The 20771-nt window shown below is 46.3% G+C and overlaps 1 protein-coding gene across 1 annotated transcript in view; it reads right to left on the bottom strand.

Annotated features, from left to right (window-relative positions):
• The window catches only part of VWC2L (von Willebrand factor C domain containing 2 like), a 44781-nt gene that overhangs the window by 7757 nt on the left and 16253 nt on the right, over positions 1-20771 (bottom strand). The window contains exon 3 of the mRNA XM_057389873.1: positions 17563-17692. Coding sequence (XP_057245856.1) covers positions 17563-17692 — 130 coding nt within the window. The remainder of the gene's footprint in view (positions 1-17562; positions 17693-20771) is intronic.

Genomic DNA, 20771 nt, shown 5'->3' with positions numbered 1-20771 from the left:
CTTGGGACTTCTTCCACGTCCAGGCTGAACTCTGTGCTCAGAAGGGAAGGAAAAACAGTATCTTAGTTTTTAATGATGTCCTCTGTTTCTGGAAGTTAACATGGCTCCTCTCTGCTGATCCTGCAGGATCTTTTCAAACATTCATTTAGTCTGTCAGTGCTATTTATGTGATCACTTCAGATTGCAAGAAAAGAGCTCAATTTGTGGCTTTAATTAACGAGCTGGGGAGGAAAGAAGTCTTGTTTTCCCTGCCTGGCATGGGGAGTGCCAGCCCCCCTCTCTCCGGGGGAAGGAGGAGGCAGCAAGTGAAGCCAGAGGTGAGATATAAAGAAATCAGCTGGTGATGCTGAGCTTTGCCTTGCTGAAAATTAAATTTGGTGATGCTCTGCAGGGGGAGCTGAAAACCTCACCCAATGATAGCAACCCTGGAGCTTTTCTGTGTTAGAAAGAGGCCAGAGCTGGAGATCCTGGCTTTGGAGCATGGATGAAGCCTGAGGATGCAGTGGGGCTGCCATGGCTGTGGCGCGTGGGGCGGTGCATTCACRCCCCGGGTCACTCCATGGTTAAAAGTGTCTCCTCCTCCAGGTGACTCCAGGGTGGAAGGTTCACTCTTCCTGTGCTGCCTTGTCCAGCCACCCCTGGAGAGATGGCACCCCTGAGAAATGCCCTCARTTTCTCTCTGTTCTGTAAAATGTTGCAAAATCAGAGCCTTTTCGTTTGTGGACAACACCCACTGGCTAAAAGCTCCTGGAGTCATGAGGCTGTACCTTCTAGACATCCACGAGCTGTCAATTGTGTGCACCACTGCCCCAAAGAATTACTCTCCTCTGAAGCTGATCTGCAGCTCTTTTTCATCCTTCCTGCATTTTTCACTGCTCACAAGACAATGTTAACAGCCCTTCTCAAGTACTGCCTATTTACAGGAGAGATTTTTCCAGCCCAAATTCACTTTACTGGGTGCCTGAAGATGTCTAAAAGTTACTTAATCTCTGCATTAAATATATATGTGTTGTGTCTCTGCAGTATCCTTGTCCAAATTAAATCCAAGTTGCTCACTCCAAGCCAGCCCTCCACCATTAGAAGGAASGCATTAAAAGGGCAAGGGGGAGGTGAAAAGCTCAATTCAGGGCAATGGGAGCCATTCACTGACTTTTGCCAGCGGTGCAGCCACACAATAAAGCAGACACAGCACASCAGCAGGTGCCAGCCAGCCCAGCAGGACAGGGATCTCCTGGTGGCACCACATCCCCTCCTGGCTCTCCTCACATGGAGATGATCACATCAGCCAGRCTTTGCTCAATCCCGAGCAGCCGCTGCCTTGGAGTCTAACGAATGCAGGGGCTTCTCTCGAGTTCCCTAAATTATGAGCTGGCACCCTGKGACAGAGACTGATTTAAGCCTCACTGCTTTGCACTGCAGTTAGAAAAATACTGATGGCTCGTTATCCGTCTTAATCAGCAACAGCAAACAAATGAGGGACGGGGAGACATCCAGAAGGGAATGCACCACATTACTCCTCCTTATTGATAGCACAGTTACTTAATTTGATGTGGAGACATAACTTCAGGCATCACTAAATACTGGAGCAGGGACGTTTTGGTGCAGGGAAGATCTATGGGTGCAATTTAAGAGCCGTCTGTTTGGGAGCGGTGATGTCCATTGGCGCTGAGCTCCGCGGACAGGCCGGACACCATCCCTCACCAAGACAAATAGACAGTGGCCCTTCCACAGCTAAAATGAGCCAGCTGAAAATTACAGCCCTCCTCACTCCTCATCTGCTGTGCCTTTGGGGTGAGCAGGACAATGGGAGACAAACCCCAAGGTTGAGCACAGAACCCCAGAATGGYTGGGGTTGGAAGGGACCTTAAAGCTCATCCAGCTGCATCCCCTGCCATGGACAGGGACACCTTCCACTGGAGCAGGTCACTCCAAGCCCTGTCCAACCTGGCTTTGGACATGGGGCAACCACATTTCCAGGAATGGGGCAGCCACAGCTTCTGAGGTCAGATATCTGATGGCTTCAGGATGGTCATGTTCAAGCCACCCTTCCCTGGGCTCTGCCCGTGCCAGGGCAGCAGAGCTCTGGMTCGCACCCTTGGCACAGCTCACTCAGGGAAAGCAGCACAGAGATGGTGGAGCAAAGCTCCTGATCTGGGCACACTAAAGAAAATAATGTAAGCAGTGTGTTTCCCACTGCTTTAGATGATGGGATCTGCCTCCCCGTATCGACATCTCCCCCAATCCTATGCACCCAGCCCCTCTCTGACCCCAAGTGCACCAAAATCAAAGCTGGGAGCACATCCAAGTGCACTCTGAAGCCCTTGCAAAACCTGCAGCCCCCTTTTGCCCATTTTACAGGATTTCTGACCCACTGGTGGGTTATGGACTGTTGGCCAGCAGGATCAGCATTGCTGCAGTGCCARTTAACAGGTATCAAATTGATAACCCTGCATTCACTCTGCTGTTTCACACACCTGAATGGGGGCAGCCTTGAAGTGAAAMCACTGCTACCAAAGTCCTGGAGAGCCAACACATGGATCAGCTCCAGACAGCAGAAGAGACACTCCCAGTGCTCCAGACACAGCTGTAAATCCAGGRCTTTCCCCCCTCCTTTCAGTGTAAAATGCAGGTTGGCATTTTCAAAGTCACCTATGGGATTTACATACCAAATTCCTCTTCATTTTAAAAAGGATCTATGTGTGCAAATACCTTGATCAGCACTGGAAAGTTTAGCTTATGGTAAAAAAAACCTGCACAGACAAGGGGGACAGCACTGCATGGGCAGGAACTGTGCATCCAGAGCAGGTTTTCTCAATCAGCTTTTACTGTGCACACTCTGGGCTGAAGAAGGAAAACAATAACACCTCAAAGCCAGCAGTAACCATCTATTAAGGGAGAAATGTGTGTTTCAACATTTACCTAAGCAAACAAACATGATTAGCTCTTAGAAATATTTTTCCAGACAGCATAAAGCTTTGGTACAATACCAATACAATCGATTTTTTTTTTTTTTAAATACAGGTAGATTGTAATTGTGGGCAATGAAAGCTACTCTGAGGTCATTGTAACCTTTCAAGTAAATAACAGGCTTTCAAAAAGTAGTCTAAATAGATATTTCCCAAACTGAATTCAAACAGCACTGAAGGCACATTCATTTTTTTAATSGTTCAAACATGGCAAATAAGGTGAGGTGGGCTTTTTTGCGCTGGTATCAAACAGATTAATTTAAAAGAAACCAATTAATAAAACTACCATTCAACTACTGCATCAGCTAACAATGTAAAACCAGTAAAATCAACAGCCAAAGAGAGGAAAAGTTGGACCTTCTAGAAACTAAACCTTTAAGTGAAGAAAAAGCCCCTGAAACATATATACATGTAAAAGATGCTGTTGTGTTTGTGCTGCCTTCACCTCAGTGGCTCAAGAGCAGCCACRGAACACCATATGCCATGGGACAGACTCGGTGCCGGTCACTGTGCCCTTACAGCCGGTATTTCCCATGGAAGGAACTGGGATGCAGAACAGCAAACTCATCCTCATGCTCACTGCACCAGGTCTGTGGTTCCTGTCCAGGTACCTCCATTCAAAGGCAAAGGTTAACAACRAAAGAATAACAAGTAGGACTTTTTCCCTGGGTCTTGTGAGCTTTTAGCCAACTTATTCGCCTCTTGGTTGTGCTCCGTGTGAAAATATAATGATTTTTATGGCCCATTTTAACATTTTTATGCCTTTTTTTCTTCCGAAAAAAAATCCCACATTTGGTGTAAGAATTAAAACAGTATTTCATGCTTAACTGCAATCACAGATGATGTATGGAAGAGAGCTGGCTGCATGTCAACTCAATATAAAGCCAGAATTGAATCTAACTTGGTCACTACAGCTGTGCGATGTTTTATGGGGTGGAGGGTTTTTTTCAGATCAGTCATAAATGAAGTGGAAACTGTGACTGGGCTCATTTTGTATCAAACAGGAGGAGAAAAATGTGGGGAAGAATGAGGATTGCTACACATTTGTCTGAGTTGTTCCTTTAGAGGTGGAGTGTGCTGCAAACCCAACCCAGCACTGGATGGTGCTGCAGTGACCGTCGGTGCCTGTTGGCACAAAGCCCCTGCCAGGGSATTTCCTGAGCTGAGGAATGTTCAGGATGAACCTCCAGCTCCTGTCTGGAAAATGGCTTCACTGCAKTCCCAACCCCTGTGGCATGGGGTCAATTGATGCAAAAATGCCCTCAGGCCTTTCTGCCATAGTGGGRTGAATGTGATGCTTTGAGGGCACCAGCACAGTCCCACTTTTGTTTTCCACCTGGTRACAGATTTTTCTAATGACAGTCTTGAATGTGGGATTGTGTTAGAAATGGGATTTCAAAGCAAAGATAAAACTTTCTGTTCTGCTCTTGGCTCATATTTTAGTTGTTGGGTTTTCTGCTGCTGACTTTGAGCAGAACCCAATTTACACACTTTGTGTGGCACAGCAAATTCATCTCTGGTGTCTTCACCACCATTCCCATCTCCCYGGCCCCTGTGGTCTCCACCACCAATCCCAGTCCCCTTGCCTCCATGATCATGGACACAGAAATGATGGCCTGGGCAGGCAAGACCCAAGTGAGAGGGGAATTTAATGTTAAAATTCTAAATCAGTCAGCAAAGGTTCCCATTAAGTCAAAGGATGAATCTCCTGGAAGGTGTTTAACAGCATCAGCCTTTGGATTTGGCTTTTTTCATCCCTATAAATTTAGGCCRGGCTGCAGTGGCAAAGCTCCCATTTCTATGCAAATCCATACAAATTGATTACTTGTAGGAAGGGGATAACAATAACGATGGCAGAAATAATACTTCTTAGTTTATTTGGGGAATTGAATTACCTGCATGTGGCACAGAAAAGGAAAATTAGGAAAACATCTTCCCTTACCCCACCCCCTGTGCTAGAGAGACAGGCTATGGCACTGCTGTGCCAAAATCTGCATCTCCTGAGGAAACGGGAGGAAGAGGAGGAGGGGATGGAAGGGGCAGGGCAGGATGGGTGGGTGGATCTCAGGGACACACATGGGGAGAGGGAAGCACTGCAAGGTTGGGCACACCTTAGTCAGAGGGACAGAAGAGGCAAGCACAGGTGGTGCTTCTGGAATAAAAAGGCTCCTAAACAGTTTTGCTGGGACCCGTCTTGATTTCTCCAGCAGCTGCAGAAGCAGCTGTAATCCATGTTTTGTCCCCAGGTTTTGCTCTTCCCATTCCACTATGGCATTTCCAGGATGCTTTCAGATGGTGCCATGAAAAGAGTCTGGCTGGTGATAGATGTGAAATAAGCGGTGTTGGTTTTGCATGGGAATACTTGCATTTAACAGAATCATCCAGTGGAAAAAGGAAGGTATTTTTCTTTGCTMATAATTCTGGCTGTCACCACAAAAGGCACAACCACGGTGCACATGGGCCTTTATACTCTGATGCTGTGTTGATGTGCTGGGACAGGATAGTTCTTCTGTAAGGTAGCAGCTGGGAATGATGAAGGGCTGGGCAAAAATGATGGTGAATATATGTGGTTCTGCATTTCTCTCTCCCAAACTTCCCACATGCATTGTCAGCCCTCACTCTGTGGTCTGTTTTTATTGCTGAATTCCTGGATGAAACCATCGCTCATTCTCTGCTCTCGGTGGCACCACAGGGTGTGAATGGCTCACAACCTTTTATCGTCACACATCCCCCTGCAACAAGGAAATGCAGCAGGGAAACTGAGGCACAGACACAGTGGGGACTCGTGAGGGGATGCAGGTTATTCAAACTAAACTCAGCAGACAACTGCATTTAACCTGCAGGAACAGGAAGGTGTGAGACTGCAAACTGCCTTYTCAAGTGCGATGGGAATTGGTTCACACCTTATTGGCAGAGGGAAGGAACTGCGGGACGGAGCAGCAAAGTGATGGACAGCAGCTTCCATGTGGAATTTCCCATTTCTGAGTGTTTCCACACTCTTCTGCTAGTATTCCCTGCCTTGTTTTTCTTCATTTTGTCYTTTAGAAAAGCCAGAAGGGGGATTTAGACATCAGAACAGCTACTGACCTGCTACGAGTTAATGAATTTATAAAGCTCCTAAAAAATGCTTTACTTTAAAAGATTGATGTTTCCTATTGTATTTTTTCAATGCCAATTAATTACTTAATTCATTAGCAATGTAACACAAGAATAGTCTTTGAAAATCTGCTGCTTTGTGTAGATGCCTTTAATTATGGATAATTAAATACTGTGGAAGGACCTGATTATACCTCTGAGCATTTTCTAATCTGGAAAATGAAACACACTCCTGTACTCCTGAACACATATAACAAAAACTGAGCTCAACAGCCACAGGAAGTAAAAAAAAAAGATGGGAAAACAAACACCCCAAAAGCCAGAACCAGATCTTGTGAATAAAATGGGTGGAAACTCCTGGGGAAGCTCGAAAGCTTTGTGCCCACCCTGATATGGGGTTGGACCCAGTCCCTGCCTTGCTGGGGTATGAGAGGGAGCCCAAGTGTGCCCAACACGGAGCTGCTGCAGCCAGAGAGCAAACACGGGCCCAGTTAACACAGCTCCCTGTTAACACTGGCTAAAGCTGGGCACAGATTTCCAGATGGTCCCTTGTACATATGGCAGCAACAGCCAAAACTGCTCAAGAGAGCAAAGCACTCTCCCAAAGGAATCATGGCTGACCTTGGAAGAAGAAATCCTGCCGATGGCAGAACTTACTCCGTTGGTTTCTTTCTGTGTCAGTTTTAGCCCCAGAAGAAAGCCAGGGAAATGATTGTTTTGAACACAGCACTGGCTCAGTGTCTCCAGGACAAATCCCCTCCCTGACTCTTCATTTTGCATCCTTCCTCCCTGAGCCATAAAAAACCCAGGGAACAAACTCTCTTGTCTTTGTTTATTTCYTAGCTGGAAAATTTTGGGAGAAAGATTAGGATAGGTCTTGTGAAACAGGGCAGGATGACATGAAGGGGACAAATAATTGTCTGGCACAGACTGAACTGGAGACACCAAAAAGAAGGGAAATGTCACTCCTCATACGTGAGCTGCCTGCCCGCCTTAAGTCAAAGCAGCAACGTGGCACATTGCTGCTACACCCCTGCCCGTGGCAGGGGCTGGAACGGGATGATCTTTGAGATCCTTTCCAACCCAAAACTATCTATGGTTCTGCGATAATTTGTGGAGGCTGATGCCCAAGTGTGGGGTGTTGCCCTGCCCCAGAGATCCCCTCCTGGGGTGCACTGCCAAAATCCTTGACACAGCAGCTGATTTCAGCTGAGAAATGTAGAAACTGTAGGGCAAAATGCACAACGAGACAMTGCAGCACCTGGGACATGCTGTTGGGACGTGGTGCCCATGGCATTTGTCAGGACTCCTACTTGATGCTGCCAGGCCTGCCAGCACTGCCAGACCCACTGCTGCTTCCAGCTCTCCAGCTGGGCAAGTTTTTCCCACGATGAGCTTACGTGGGGAATTTTATTTCGTTTTCTTTTTGCCCAGCAGATYAGTGGAAAACAGAAAGTCAATGATCTGTCTTGCTGACCCCCACCTGGCTGTGACCTGCTAACGCACGCAGTGATGGAGAACCATTGGGTTGGCCCCCTCAGAGCCCACGTTCAACCAGCGTTCAACCAGCGCATGCAATCCCTGAGCTACTGCAGRCTTCCCTGTGCCCCAGCCTCAGTCAGGAGAGCAAAATGCACACATTTCCTCCATGCACCTGGAGCCTCACCTTCACATGGCAAATCCTATTCCAGCACGGAAAAGCACTGGAACCCGAGTCCATCCACAGACCTGGGATGGAAGCTAGGAGCTATTTGGCACAGGCTGTCCCAGGCAGTCTGATGGTGCCTGTCAGCACCCCACAAGAAGCTGCCAAGCATAGACACTGCTACTCCTCTTAATTAGCTGGTCCTCTCCCTCTCCCTCTCCCTCTCCGTCTCCGTCTCCCTCTCCCTCTCCCTCTCCCTCTCCCTCTCCCTCTCCCTCTCCCTCTCCCTCTCCCTCTTCCTCCCTTGATGTTTCCCTTGGAGAAAGGCAGCCAGGCCAGTTTACACCAGCCTCAGGAACTGGATCACAGTATATTATATTTACTCTCCAGGGGGGCATGATGCAGCCAAGAAAAAAAAAGTGGTTTCTGTGCAAAACACGGCAAATACATCTAATTGTTAGTATTGTCAGGCAGGATTTCATTTTTTATCACAGTCTCCCAAGTCCTTAATAATYATAGTTTGACGTTGCTTGTAACACATTTCCTTTTTGTTTGGCACAGCTTGAAAAGTAACCAGAAATTCCCTCTTGCCGCTTTCCTTGTAGCACAGCGAGGGTCCCGCAGCCTTACGGGCTCCAAATGAAGAAATGCCAGCTAAATCCATTCCTCGGCAGCTGGCAGCCGCTGCCCGGTGCATCCTGCGGGCAGGTCCGTGAGTGCAGAGGGGAAGGGCCGGCGCACACAGAGATCAGGGATGACGCAGCCCGGGCTGCTGCGGACCCGCACGGCGATAATCCTCTGGCAGGAGGAGCCCCTCGCACGTCAGCGGTGCCGGGATGAGTCAGAGATCACAGAGCGAGGCTGTGTTGGAAGGAAACCCAGCGGTGGCTCAGCCTCAGGGAGCCAGAGCCTTTGGCAAGCGGTGCTGGCTCGGCACGGACGCAGCTGATGGGCATCAGTCACTGTCTGGGTGTTGCAGCCCTTTGGTGGTGAGAGCTTCCAGGGATGGGGCAGCCACAGCTTCTCTGGGCACCCTGTGCCAGGGCCTCCCCACCCTCACAGGGAAGATTTCTTTCTAATGTCTAAACCTACTGTCTGTCAGTGGAAAGCCATTCCCCTTTGTCCTGTCACTCCAGCCCCTTGTAAATAATCCCTTTCCATTTTTCTTGTCAGCTCCTTTCAATCCTGAACCTGGTTACTTACCCAGATGAGAGGGAGAGCCGAGCAGGAAGCACATTTCTCATCACAGTCAGGGCTATTTCTCCTATTCCTCTCCTACTCACATGGGGAGGGCAAGTCAAAGGCGCAAACACTTCTCGCTTTTAGTGAAAATCAGAGCAGGCTGTCTGAAATAATTAATAGGGCAAAAGCCCTTTGGTTTCTGTCTTCCCCACTGAAATATTTCAAAGTACAAAATAAAGATCTACATCTAAAATCATGTCCCCCCCTTTAACTTCCGAGATTTGAGTGAGTTTGTTCTGAAAGCATTAAATGTGGCATCTGATCACTTCCCATTTTTTCCCAACCCTTTTTAAAGTACAAACAGCAAGTTTGCTATAATTGGCCTTTTTCTCAGGGAGGTTTCAGTGAGTCAGCATTTTCTGACCAACATATTCCCATCTTCTTCAAATACTTTCAGACAGCTGCAGTGAAAAAAGTCTGAACTTTTGACAGGTTGAGGAGAACTTTGTGTGCTCATCTTTACACAGACCTACTTCTCTCAGATCCCTGGGCAGGACATCAGCACTTCTCTTTTTTGGTACATCAGCTCATGCTCCATTTATTCTAACAAACTGCTTCCCTACCAGCACTACCTGGCACAAAACATTCGTAATTGGGACAAATCGTGGCTTAGTTGATGTAAAATGAGTCACACCACCTTGCATCAATCACAGTACCGGTGTGTATCTACTCCTGTTTGTCCAAACTCCTCACTGAATTCCTGAACTCACTGCCACCCACACATGGTGTCCTTGCACCCTCACCTGGTTGTACTGCACCAAATTGTGGGCTCCTCTGGCAAACAGCTCCACCAAAACTTATTTTTGTTCTGCCCAGGTGAGGCACTTTACCAGCAAACCAGGGATAGAGATGAAGAAAAACACACTCCAGCCAAAGTGATGGGTGAGCTGGCAAGTGACAGGCTGCAATAGTGTGTGGACACACAATAACACCCAGGCTGAGATTACTGCCCTGCTGTCCTTCACAGAGCTGTGMCCCTGTGGGAGGGACAGAAGGCTGCCCTGAAATGCAGGACCCTACCAAAGGACAGGGGATGGAGATGTAGTAAAGGTGCGGGCAGGAAAGGAAGCAGGAGGAGAAAACTTCTAAGTGCCTTTCTTAATTCTAAGTGTTCTCAGATTTCCTTAGCTCTAATCTTTAATTCATATTTTCATTACAATCTCTTTGCTCTGTAAAGTCTGCATTTCATGTAAAAAGAGCAGCTCAAACATAAATTATTTGACATAAGTCAACCCCTTGTTAAAGTCCTCTACATATGTGTAGGCTCCAATAAAGCAGCATTAAACATTCATTAAATTAGAAATACATGAAGACGGTGTCTGCCACTCTTCTCATACAGATACGCTTCATAATCCCAACCTTCTAGAGCAGCCAAAGCAAACCCTGTCTAATCCTTTCAGAAACCCTGACCATGCAAAACACGCCAGCCTCCTACAACGTGCCTGTGAGCCACCCACAGGTCCCAACAGGGCAGATCCTCAGCTGGAGTAAATCAGAGTGAAACGATGCCTCATCTTACACCAAGTGATGCGGACACAGCATTTGGCTTTAGGCTTCTCTTGCAGCAAAATGGTTTACAGCAATGTCATTGGATCATAATGTCACTTTTGGTATTTTAAAGTCACACCAAGGATCAGGTGGGGAACAGCAACACGATGCCTGCTTTAATTTTGGTGCTGCCCAGGCTCCTTGTGTTCTGCGAAGGAACTTGGCTTCCCAATGTGAATCTAGGAACTCTTCCCCTCCAAATAACCCCTAACCCGCCCCTCCTGTATGAGACACTTATCATGATGATAGTGAATCTTGAACTACCACTCTCACAGACTGGTGCACACCAACTTCAGTAACATTCTCCCAAGGGGAAATAATCACTGTGAGCAAAAGCTTCTTCATAAATATTTCTGAGTTTGAAGAGCAATGCAGCCCAGGTAACGTGTTTCCCACATTTCTGAGAGCCGTGTCCACTGAAAGAGAGCTGGAGCTGGTCCCATCCCACAAATGGCTTCTCATGATTCTCCCAGACCCTTCTCTTCAGGGGTGCCTGTTACATTCATTTGAACCCTGCTGTGGTGGAAGCAGGAAAGCATGGTTAGTACCTGGGGTACAAATGCAGGGTAGCAGCTCTCAGCTCCTGCCTGGCCTTCGGCTGTCAGGCAGAACCTTTTCCTGCCGTCTTTAATTTGTGAATTATCCCTTTCTTGCTTGCTGGCAGAGGCAGAGCCCACAGAGGCTCGGGAAGCAGCAGCTGACCCGTGCAGGTGAACAAGCCAGGCTCAGGGGTTGCTGTCCTGCTGGCTCCAGGCTGCAGCTCCCTGGGAATGGAGCTCTTCCAGCAGCATCCCTCACTGCACAGCCCAGCACCMCTGCTCTGTGTGACCACTGAGCTGTGTGATGGAGTTAATCACATCAAGAGCTGCTCAGTTCAGGGCTTTTTTGTTCTCTAAAGGCTTTTCCTCTCCCTTGCCGATCTCAGTCTCACTTTCTTTGAAACTTCAGCAGGTGACAGATTCAACTCAGCCCTCCCCGRTGCTGTCCAGCACCAYGAGGTTAATTTTGGAAGTTTTAACYTCTATATATTTTCCAAAGCTTTTCACTGTTGTATATGCCTCTTCCAACAGCTGTGATCAGCTTTGATTCAGCAGGTTATTTCAGCGTGTGGATAATCCAGGTGCTGGAGATTTCCAAAGCAATGGAGAGTCTAGCTCTTGACAGATGCTCTGATTCTCACCAAGTTCAGCATCTACCTGCCTTTAACCTTTTGGCCTGAAATGATCAGATGAACGAGCTCCACTGAAAATAAGTTTCAGGGAAATTACATCTTTTCTCAAAGAACAGTAAAGCAAGTACTRGTGTATTTTGTCAGGCTGATGTCTGCCTGGCCTCCTCATCTTCAGTCTTGATCTTCTACCAGCTTTTAAATCAATCCTTTTTCTCCACTGTTGGTAATCAMATCACTGCTTTAACTGAGCTCAATTTAATTAAGCTGGTCATCACAAAGAACATTATGCAGTCCCTCCTGTGGCCCTTCAGGCTGACACCTGAAGGGGGTGGTGGCCATGGGGGTGACCAAGAGTCCCAAAAGCTGGCTGCCATCAGTAATTCAAAACCATGGAGGATGACGTGGCTACGCTATGCTACTGCCTTCAGCTGCCAGAACCTGGGGAGAGGATGGTGGAATCCAGCAAAGTCCRGCGTGGGGAACGCTTCTTCTCCTTGGCTGGGCACATTCCCTTGCATCTGCACAACCAACCAGCACATTGCATAGACTGTGACTGAAGGGGGTTTAAGTGCAATCTTAAAATCTGGCCATTTCAGGAATTTCTGAAATAAATTAGAAGAGGAATTTTATTTAGTTGTTGTTTGTTTGATTTTTTGTCTAAAGGGATCTCCCCATGGCTCCAAATCACTGTTTTCCACMAAGTAAATGAACATGAAGTCTTCTCTCATCCTCTTGCCACACTTTCTGTGCCACCTTTATCCTCCAACAGTTGTATATAATCCAATGGCAGACAAAACATCCTGTCCCCAAATCCTTCCTTTTTTTCCCCTTAAACTTTTAGAAATTTTTCTCCATGCTTCCTTGATTTTTTGTCACTGATCAAGTCGGAAGCAGAAGCTTTCCAAAACAATGACCTGGAGCTTCAGCGATCCACATCTTGCAGATAARTAACAAGCTACATGTATGCAATAAAGCACAGGCACTGGATTATTGCATATTAAAATCCTGGCACTTTTCAAGACYGCAATAATTTGGAACAGAGACCACGTGGGAAAGGGGTTTTGTCAGTATTGATTACCAACATGCACTGTTAATTCATTACCTTCACCTAAAAGAATTTACATTGAGATGGAGCTTTTTGTCCTGCACAATCCCAAAGGGTTTTGCAAAATGAACACCTCCTAAGACAATACCTGGGTAGTGGTTTAGTTGTCTCCCTGACTGCATTCCCAGTGCCTCTTTCTGTGGAATCCAGACTTTCCTGGGAGGTGTCCCTGCCCTGCTCAACTTGGGAATGGAAATTAAGTTCATGAACCAGCTCTRAACTGGCTGGGCAGGACAGGAAAAGCCTGGCCCATGTCCCCACACCATGTGCCCCACYGCCCCCAGCACAGCTCTTCCAAAGGGACACCCCTTGGGGATGCCCAAAAATCTCCCGTTTAGAAAAAAAAAGCATTTCTTCATAGCTTTCTAAGAAAAGGCAGCCTCAAAGGTCTGCCCTCGGGTGTTATTCTACACAGAGACAGGCAAAATTCACTCAGGGACACGKGTAACATGGATTTGTTTGCCAAAGGAAAGGCTTCAGCAGGCTGGGAAAATCCTTAGGGGTTTCCTGAGCAAGACACACTGTGTTACAGCAGGAGCAGGCTGGGGTGCAGAATGCTTATTTCAAATTAACTCCAACGGAGAAATAATGAGCAGCAAGTTTATATTTCAGCAAATTAAGAGGGAAGCTGGGGTAAAATGTGGTTTTATATGCAYGGGAATAAATTAGTATTTACTCACTTTTGTGCTCATGCCCTCAAATATGAAAACATTTGTAGAGATTTATTAATATTTATAGCACATTATAATAAATACCCACAAGAGCTTTGCCTGAAGACATGCTATTTTACCAGTGTAAAATCTGTTGAAGGTCAAAGGGATCTTTTACTTGTGTGTGGATGGCAGGATCAGCCTCTTTACTTGGAAATCTGTATCAACTGTGATAATTTAAAACTTTAATTAAAGACTCAGTGACAGATTATCTACGAAATGTCTTCCTGCTGCCCAGTATTCCATCACGAATGTCTCCAGAAGCCCAGGCTGAGTAAGCACACTTGCCAGGAAATATTTCACTATGGACATGTTAGCTTTTATCTGGCTCGCYGGGTAACAAATTCTTTTGTGGAGGGTTGGTGACAACAAAAATTAAATTAAAGGTAAACCAAACCCCAAACCAAAAATTTATAGTATTWGTTTTGTTCATCCCTCAAGAAAATGAAACACAGGGAACTTCTCCCTTTGTGCACTGCAGTGAGTGAAAGTTGCTTGGAGCTGGCAAAGCAAAGGAATGCAGATGAAGTGATGGGAGGGAAGATACACTGGGGATGCCCCTATCCCAGCATCCTGCACCATTCCCAGACCACATCCAAAGCACCGAGGGAAACGGGAAGAGCAACCTCCAAGGGAYGCATAGAAAGGGAGTTACACACCCTGCAGCAGTGGATGGGTTGATGGGCAGGGACAAGTGGAGATTTGGGAATGRAGAGTGCAGGGTCAGGAGAGAAGGGCCCAATAACATCACACAGGCACCTCTGCAGCCCTGGCCATAGGAGCATGCAGACCTCGCTGGGAGTTTTTCTGGGAAAGGCTCTGGCACAGAACCTGGGGCAGGACGGACAGCACTGGTGGCAGCCACGAGCTGGGCCCTAACAGTGACAGCAGCTCCCAGACCCTGCAGAGGAGAGAGTTAACAACACTGACACACTTTTGTCTGAAGTCACAGTGACTGGAAATAACAACTCGGGGCCATAATTCTGCGGTCTGTCACTACCAGGAAACGTGAAAGCCAGTGACCTTTCATCTCTGTGACAGAAATGCTGCGCAGCACCTGGAGCCATTGCCCTTAAAATCCACTCTGACAAATTGGATGATAGGACACGAAGGAGAAAACGTTCTGTCCTTCCCTCAGCCCCAAATTTCAGCCTCCCAGTGAACTCCGCATKCTCTGTGTGTAATGTGGTATCCCTTGCCAGGAACAGCCAGCCTTGCTTGATCTGTGGTGTTTAGTGAAGCATGAGATAACAATTTCATTTCTTTGGCCATAAGGAACAAACCTCCAAAGCCTTTTGTTCAGATTGCTCTTAAATGATAGGASGGAAATTGGTATTGGCTTTCTATGAATCTTCAGGTCAGGAATGTTAGAAACAACAGATTTTTGCATTATCACACAATCACAGAATTCCAGACTGGTTTGGGTTGGAAGGGACCTTAAAGCACATTCCATTCCACCACCTGCCAATGGGCAGGGACGCCTTCCACTGTCCCAGGGTGCTCCAAGGCCCACCCAACCTGGCCTTGGACACTTCCAGGGGTGGGGCAGYCACAGCTTCTCTGAGCAGCCTGCTCCAGCACCCACGGAATCACAGCACTTCTGCCCCTGGCAAATTGTAATTAATAAAGTTATGAAAATCTACYTGACTATAGCAAAAGAAAATTATTCTCTCATTAACAGCAGCACCAGCAAAACAAGCAGGTAARCCATGCTTCTTAGCAGAGTGCAGCAAATGATGCAGGGCTCTGTTTTAACGTAAAATGAAGATTTTCCTTATCAAAATTTTAAGGGGTAGCTTTTGAATTGAGGATTTGCACCATAGAGATTATTTCCCCACCCCCAACAACTGTATTCCTTGAGCTCTTCTGTTTGTCAGTCTGAAATTATGACCACAGGGACTAAAATCTTTTCATCACACCAAAACATGGCACTGTGTCTTTACYACTTCAGCAGAAAGCAAAAGCTACTGAATGGAAGGAAAAAACCAAATAAATTAAAAATGGGGGGTTTCAGTCATTTAAGTGAGTCTGTCAGCTTGGGTTAGCTTCATGCCTTTGTGAAACTGAACTTTAATTGACTGGCTGAAGYGGAGAGCTAAAAGACAAAATTTTGGTCTCAAGATGAACACAACAGCTGAAAACACTGTGCTCCTCATTCATTAGGATGTGTCAGAGGGATTCAGATGGGAAGAGACACAGGAATGGCTGCTACTTCCACCTGAATCTCCGAAACTGTAAGAGAAAGGCGAAGGGTGTGTGCCACACTCAGCCATCTCCAAGAGCAAACTCTGATCATCACACACAGGAGACTGCCTTGGTGCCTACTAGTTTCTATCACTGTGTGAATGACCTCATTACATTTGTGAAGGATACAGCCAAAACTACCGCCTTTGGCCAACTATCATTCAGCCAGCCCCAGCTTCAGCAGGAGGAGCAGAAAGCCCTACCAGCTGAGGGGCCTCCATCCCTAGAGCCAGGCTGGGACAGCAGGAGGGGTTCAGCTCCCACCCCACAGCATCCCCATTCAGAAAGCCACCAACCCCCAAAGAGGTAGTGTGGTTTCTGGGGAAAATGGTCATGGTGGGGAAGGGTTGGTAGGAAAATCCATCAGCTCCTGGACCTGTGTGAAGGCCCCTCTGAGCCTGCACTCCTGGGAAGCCTGAGGGATGCTCACAGGTTGGATTCATGTGACAAAAACCAGCTGGGATGTGCTGCCACTGTAAATGAGGGGATTTGCGACAGTGCCCTACACGTGATGGGAACACAGAGGCCAAACACGCTCCAGGGGTGTTTGCTGCAGTGTGAATGAGTGTGAGTTCAGTGACAGCCCCCGTGGCAGCCAGTGGCAGCCCTGAGTCACCAACCCAGGGCACGAATCTTGGTGAGTGTGATGGGAAACCTCACACCCAAGGACAGTGGACTGTGCATAAAGGTGGTGCACAGAACCGGCTTACAAACCTCTTTTCTGAACTTGATCAATAAAAAACCCATGAGATCTCCTATGGACATTTTCTGCTTTCCAACAGAAGCATGAAACGCAGCGAAAATCTGACAAATTTTGAACAAAAACAGAGTTACAAACTTCGAGATTTCAAGCAGTATTTTTGGCATAATTTTCCAGACCTTTTTTAATTTTTCCACTTCCTTCAGTAAAAATGTTTTTCATTTCCAACTCTTTGCCTTTTCTCTGTGTTAAAGAGCAGAAAATGTGTTGAAAATGTTATTTCTTTGCAAACATTTTCATTTAGGTACAAAAAAAAAAAGCTACCATTACTCTTATCCAACAGCAGTGATGTATGTAAGAGCAAATACATATGGAGAGTGAATTCCAAACACGAGGGGATGAATCCAAGTAACCATTTCTTACATGTTTAGAAAGCTGTGAAAAGGTTTATGTGAAGCTACCTTACCTTTTAATCTGTCTTCACATCTACATTAGGAGAAAAGCGCTTTTTCAGAGACGTATGTGAGTACAGGCTGTGGTACAAGACCGGGGAGACCTTTTTGGAAACAGATTCATTTTCCAAAGAGGTACTTTCAGTCATTCCAAAACATTTCTTGAAAGTATTGATGAATCAGGCTCCAATTCACAAAATCACCTTAGCATGACAATGAGGGCCAGCTCTACACACAGACTCCAGCACACAACTAATGATGTTCTGGGCTTGGTGGGTTCTTACTGGCCACAGGAAAAGTCTTGCCATTGGTTTTGGTGAGTTTTCCCGTGGCCTCGGATAACAACAATTTGHTTTTTAATTTAAGGACAAAGACTCTCTCTTTTCTCATACATTTGGTTCTCTGTTAGACTAATTTTGAGAAAAGAGCAAAGACATGAAACAACAATCACTGATATCAGGACTCAATCCTATAAAACCTTTGTCCAGCTGGCCATTCCATCTGCTTCAAGAAGAAGACACAGGCCAGGAAAGGCAGCTTTAATTTTCAGCCCACAACTGAAGCACCAGGAGAAGGACCAGCCCCAATGCCAGCCCATGCTGATGGAAGCAAACCTCAGTAACAGCATTTCAATAAAATGTTTCCTTTATATCTCTGTTAAAGCCAACACGGTTCTTTCTTACCATTTTTGCAGACAGGACAACACTGCTCTGGTTCATAGACTGGGTTGACACACTCGGGGACTGCGCAGTCTGCTACAACACAGTGAACTTCATTGCTGGGCTCGCAGCGACACCATTCGCATGGCGAGGGCTAGGAACAAATCTCAAATTAGCCCATTTCCTCCCGCAGCTCACATGTTTGCAACATTCCCATCCTGCCACCAGATAAACATCAGCGTTCAATACCCCCTGACTGAATCATTCATCATGGGTGAGACAAGTTAACCTCTGGCACAAARGAGCAACAGCTGAAACAGGCAACCACAACACCAGAAAAACCAGCGAGTGTCAGCCTTGTTTTCCCACACAGAGTGTGGGGTGTTTTATGACCTTAGGTCTCTTTGCCAAAAAAAAAAATGGAGCTGAAGCCACTAGGTTGTCCCTTGCTCTACCCATCTGTTTTATCACATCTGGTCAGAAGAAGAGCAGGATTTGTGGAAGGTCACGAGTGGTGGTTCATCCCAGGAAGGGAGGACAGGCTGATTTTCCAGGCCATGCCCATGTGGATCACCACTGCCAGCCACCCCCGAAACACTGGGAAGGTGCTGCTGGGGAGGCCTGTCCATCCCCCTGCCTTTCRAGGTGTTTTCATTCCCACTTTTCAGGGCAGAGGAAAATTGTGCTGCTCTTGGAAGGCCAAACCCACTTTATTCTGTTCGTGCAGCACCTGCATCAGGGGTCTGTGATCACTCCCATAACACAACCATGAAATCTCAACCTGGCCTCTCTCCTGCTTACTTCAACAAGGTTTGTAAGCMACAGGCCCACATAAAATATGTAAATAATTAAAAGACAGAGTAATTCTGCTGATTCATGGAGTTCTGGATTAAAGCACCCAGCTAAATGGTTTTGTTTCAGCACTATCAATTCAGCCAGGAATCTATCCACCTCCAAATTGCACAGAGTTGTACTGTCTCAACCTTTAAAAAGCTGTGAAAATCTGTTGAAAAAATAGAAAGGTCAGTGTTTTAAGGTTCCTAGTGACTAATGTGTGTGCCAGTGTCATGAAAGCATTGCAACAGAGTCAAGAAAGGTAAGAGGAGAACTGAAAGGAAAATAACTTCCTTTCAGTACCAGTAGGTTTGATATGTAACTCCCAATTTCTCAGCATCCATCACTGACATTTGAATGAGTAAATGTGGATATTGGGGAAAAGTTCTGCTTTATGGGAATCTGCAGCTGTGGGAACTCCTCGATATTAAAAAATAAAGTGAGATGCAAAGAAAGAAGGATTCATCCTGATGGGTTTCAGACCCCAGTGATGTGTCACTTGTTTCTACAAGACAGATACAACTAGTTAGCCCTGGTTCTAGCATGTAAAAAGCTTTTCAGTTCACTCTAAGAAGCTCCATATGTCTTGAGTCTAATAATTTATTCCCAGGAAATTCATTTCTACCTTAAAATGCACTAATTAAAGCTTCCCTTGCTTTGTCTCAGCATCTGCAGTCTATAATTCCCATCACCTCTCATTTGCTCACGGCTTTGGCAATTTAGATAAAATCAGCACTCCTTGAGCGAGGGAAGAAGTGTGTGGAGGTGGAATTCCTCTCTCTAATTATCGTTCCTCTTTCAATCCCGCTTTGATTTCTGTCTGAAGCACCAGGAATCTAAATTCATTTGACTGACATTTCTTATTCAAGGCTATTTAATAAGAAGCAACAATACAGAAGAAAATAGACAGAGCTATTTGCTGAGGGATCAATAAGAAAATTGCTGCTTTGTTTTTACTCATTTTAATCACTAATTATATGGAGCAGTAGAACTAGATCTTGTGATTTGTGGAGGCTTTCAGTGACGTCTCCTCCAGGGCTTGTACCCATCCTCACTACTCCAGAGGCTGCAATGCTGAGAAACATGTGATGCTTTTCCAGGGCTGCAGCCCAATGCACRGCTCAAAGACGATCAGCACAAGCAGAAGCTGCCCCTGAACGACTCTGYGACTGAGCAAATGAGACATGACACACACATCTTCTGCCTCAGCGTTGGTGGTGTAACCTGAAAATGACACTGTAATAAACCAGGATGCTGCCTGATGCTGGGAGCAGCTTTCCAAGCGGGAAGAGCTGCACACAATTAGAGAAGGAAAGCACACCCTGGTGGAACATGGAATGAGCAGCCAGCAATTGAAAAGGCTGCTTTGGCAGKAGCCAGTCCTTTCTCTGGAACCTCCTCTTCCCTGCTGTATCAAGGTTAAGCCACTTGGTCTTGCCACCAGGATCTTCCTCTCTCTGACCACTCTGCTCACTTGCCAGTGCCACTTACCACGTGGGACTCCAGCCCTCTTGGCCACTTGGTTTATGAATGTCTTGGCACTTTCTTCCAYTGGATGTTCTTTGAAGTCCAATCTGCAAATTTCTGCCCTTTCAGAAAGGACTTTTCCCCAAGCACACCGATTGAGCATCTTGAAACTGTTGTCTGCAGGCTCTGCACCCGACCTATTACTTTCCCTGGAGCCACCTTTCTTGTGAAATAATTATGGGCCATGGGCCAAAAACCTCCTCTATCTATTGGTATAGGCAGCAGGAAAACCAAGCAGCAGAATGGCAAACTAGGAACCAAYGAAGAACAGGGAACCAGTAAAAGATGTCTCAAAGTTTTCTTTCCCRTTTCCTGACTTAAAAGATTTATCCCCCATGAAGGAGGGGTGGTTTACACTCTTGTAGCCAYGGAAGTTCAAACAACAGTTCCAGAAAACAAACTCTCATCCCTACTGAAGAAGGCTACTGAGAAAAAATACAGGAGGTCTCTGGAGTAGAACGGAAAGAGCACACTGTCCCATATGGCTTTATCTGTGTCCCTTAAACTGATATTCTGGAAACTGTGTTAAGATTAACAGATCACAAAAGGTGATAATTTATTCACTCCACCCGTCCAAGGCAGAATAATCTCTCAGAAAACTCTCTAGGAGAGGATTTATTGAGAGGAATTTCAAGAGATGTCGGTGAAGAAACCTTCATCTAACCACTGCCCAAAAGGAAAGGGTGCTCATGGTGCCGAGCCACAACATGTATACACATCCATGGCATTCCATGGTCTGGTACTGCTCAAGGTTTGATTTTAGAAATGGCTCTACCAGGAGCAAACTACCTTCTGCAGAAGGTATCAGTCAGTAGAGAAGTTTGACTTGGTCAAACCAGCACAAAGCACTGAAATTCTTTTTACCCCATCTC

Source organism: Malurus melanocephalus, unplaced genomic scaffold, assembly GCF_030028575.1.
Source record: "Malurus melanocephalus ecotype Western Australia unplaced genomic scaffold, MMel_1.1 scaffold_20, whole genome shotgun sequence".
NCBI lineage: Eukaryota > Metazoa > Chordata > Aves > Passeriformes > Maluridae > Malurus > Malurus melanocephalus.
Note: the sequence above shows the minus strand (reverse complement) of the source record. Positions and strands in the feature narration are given on the sequence as shown.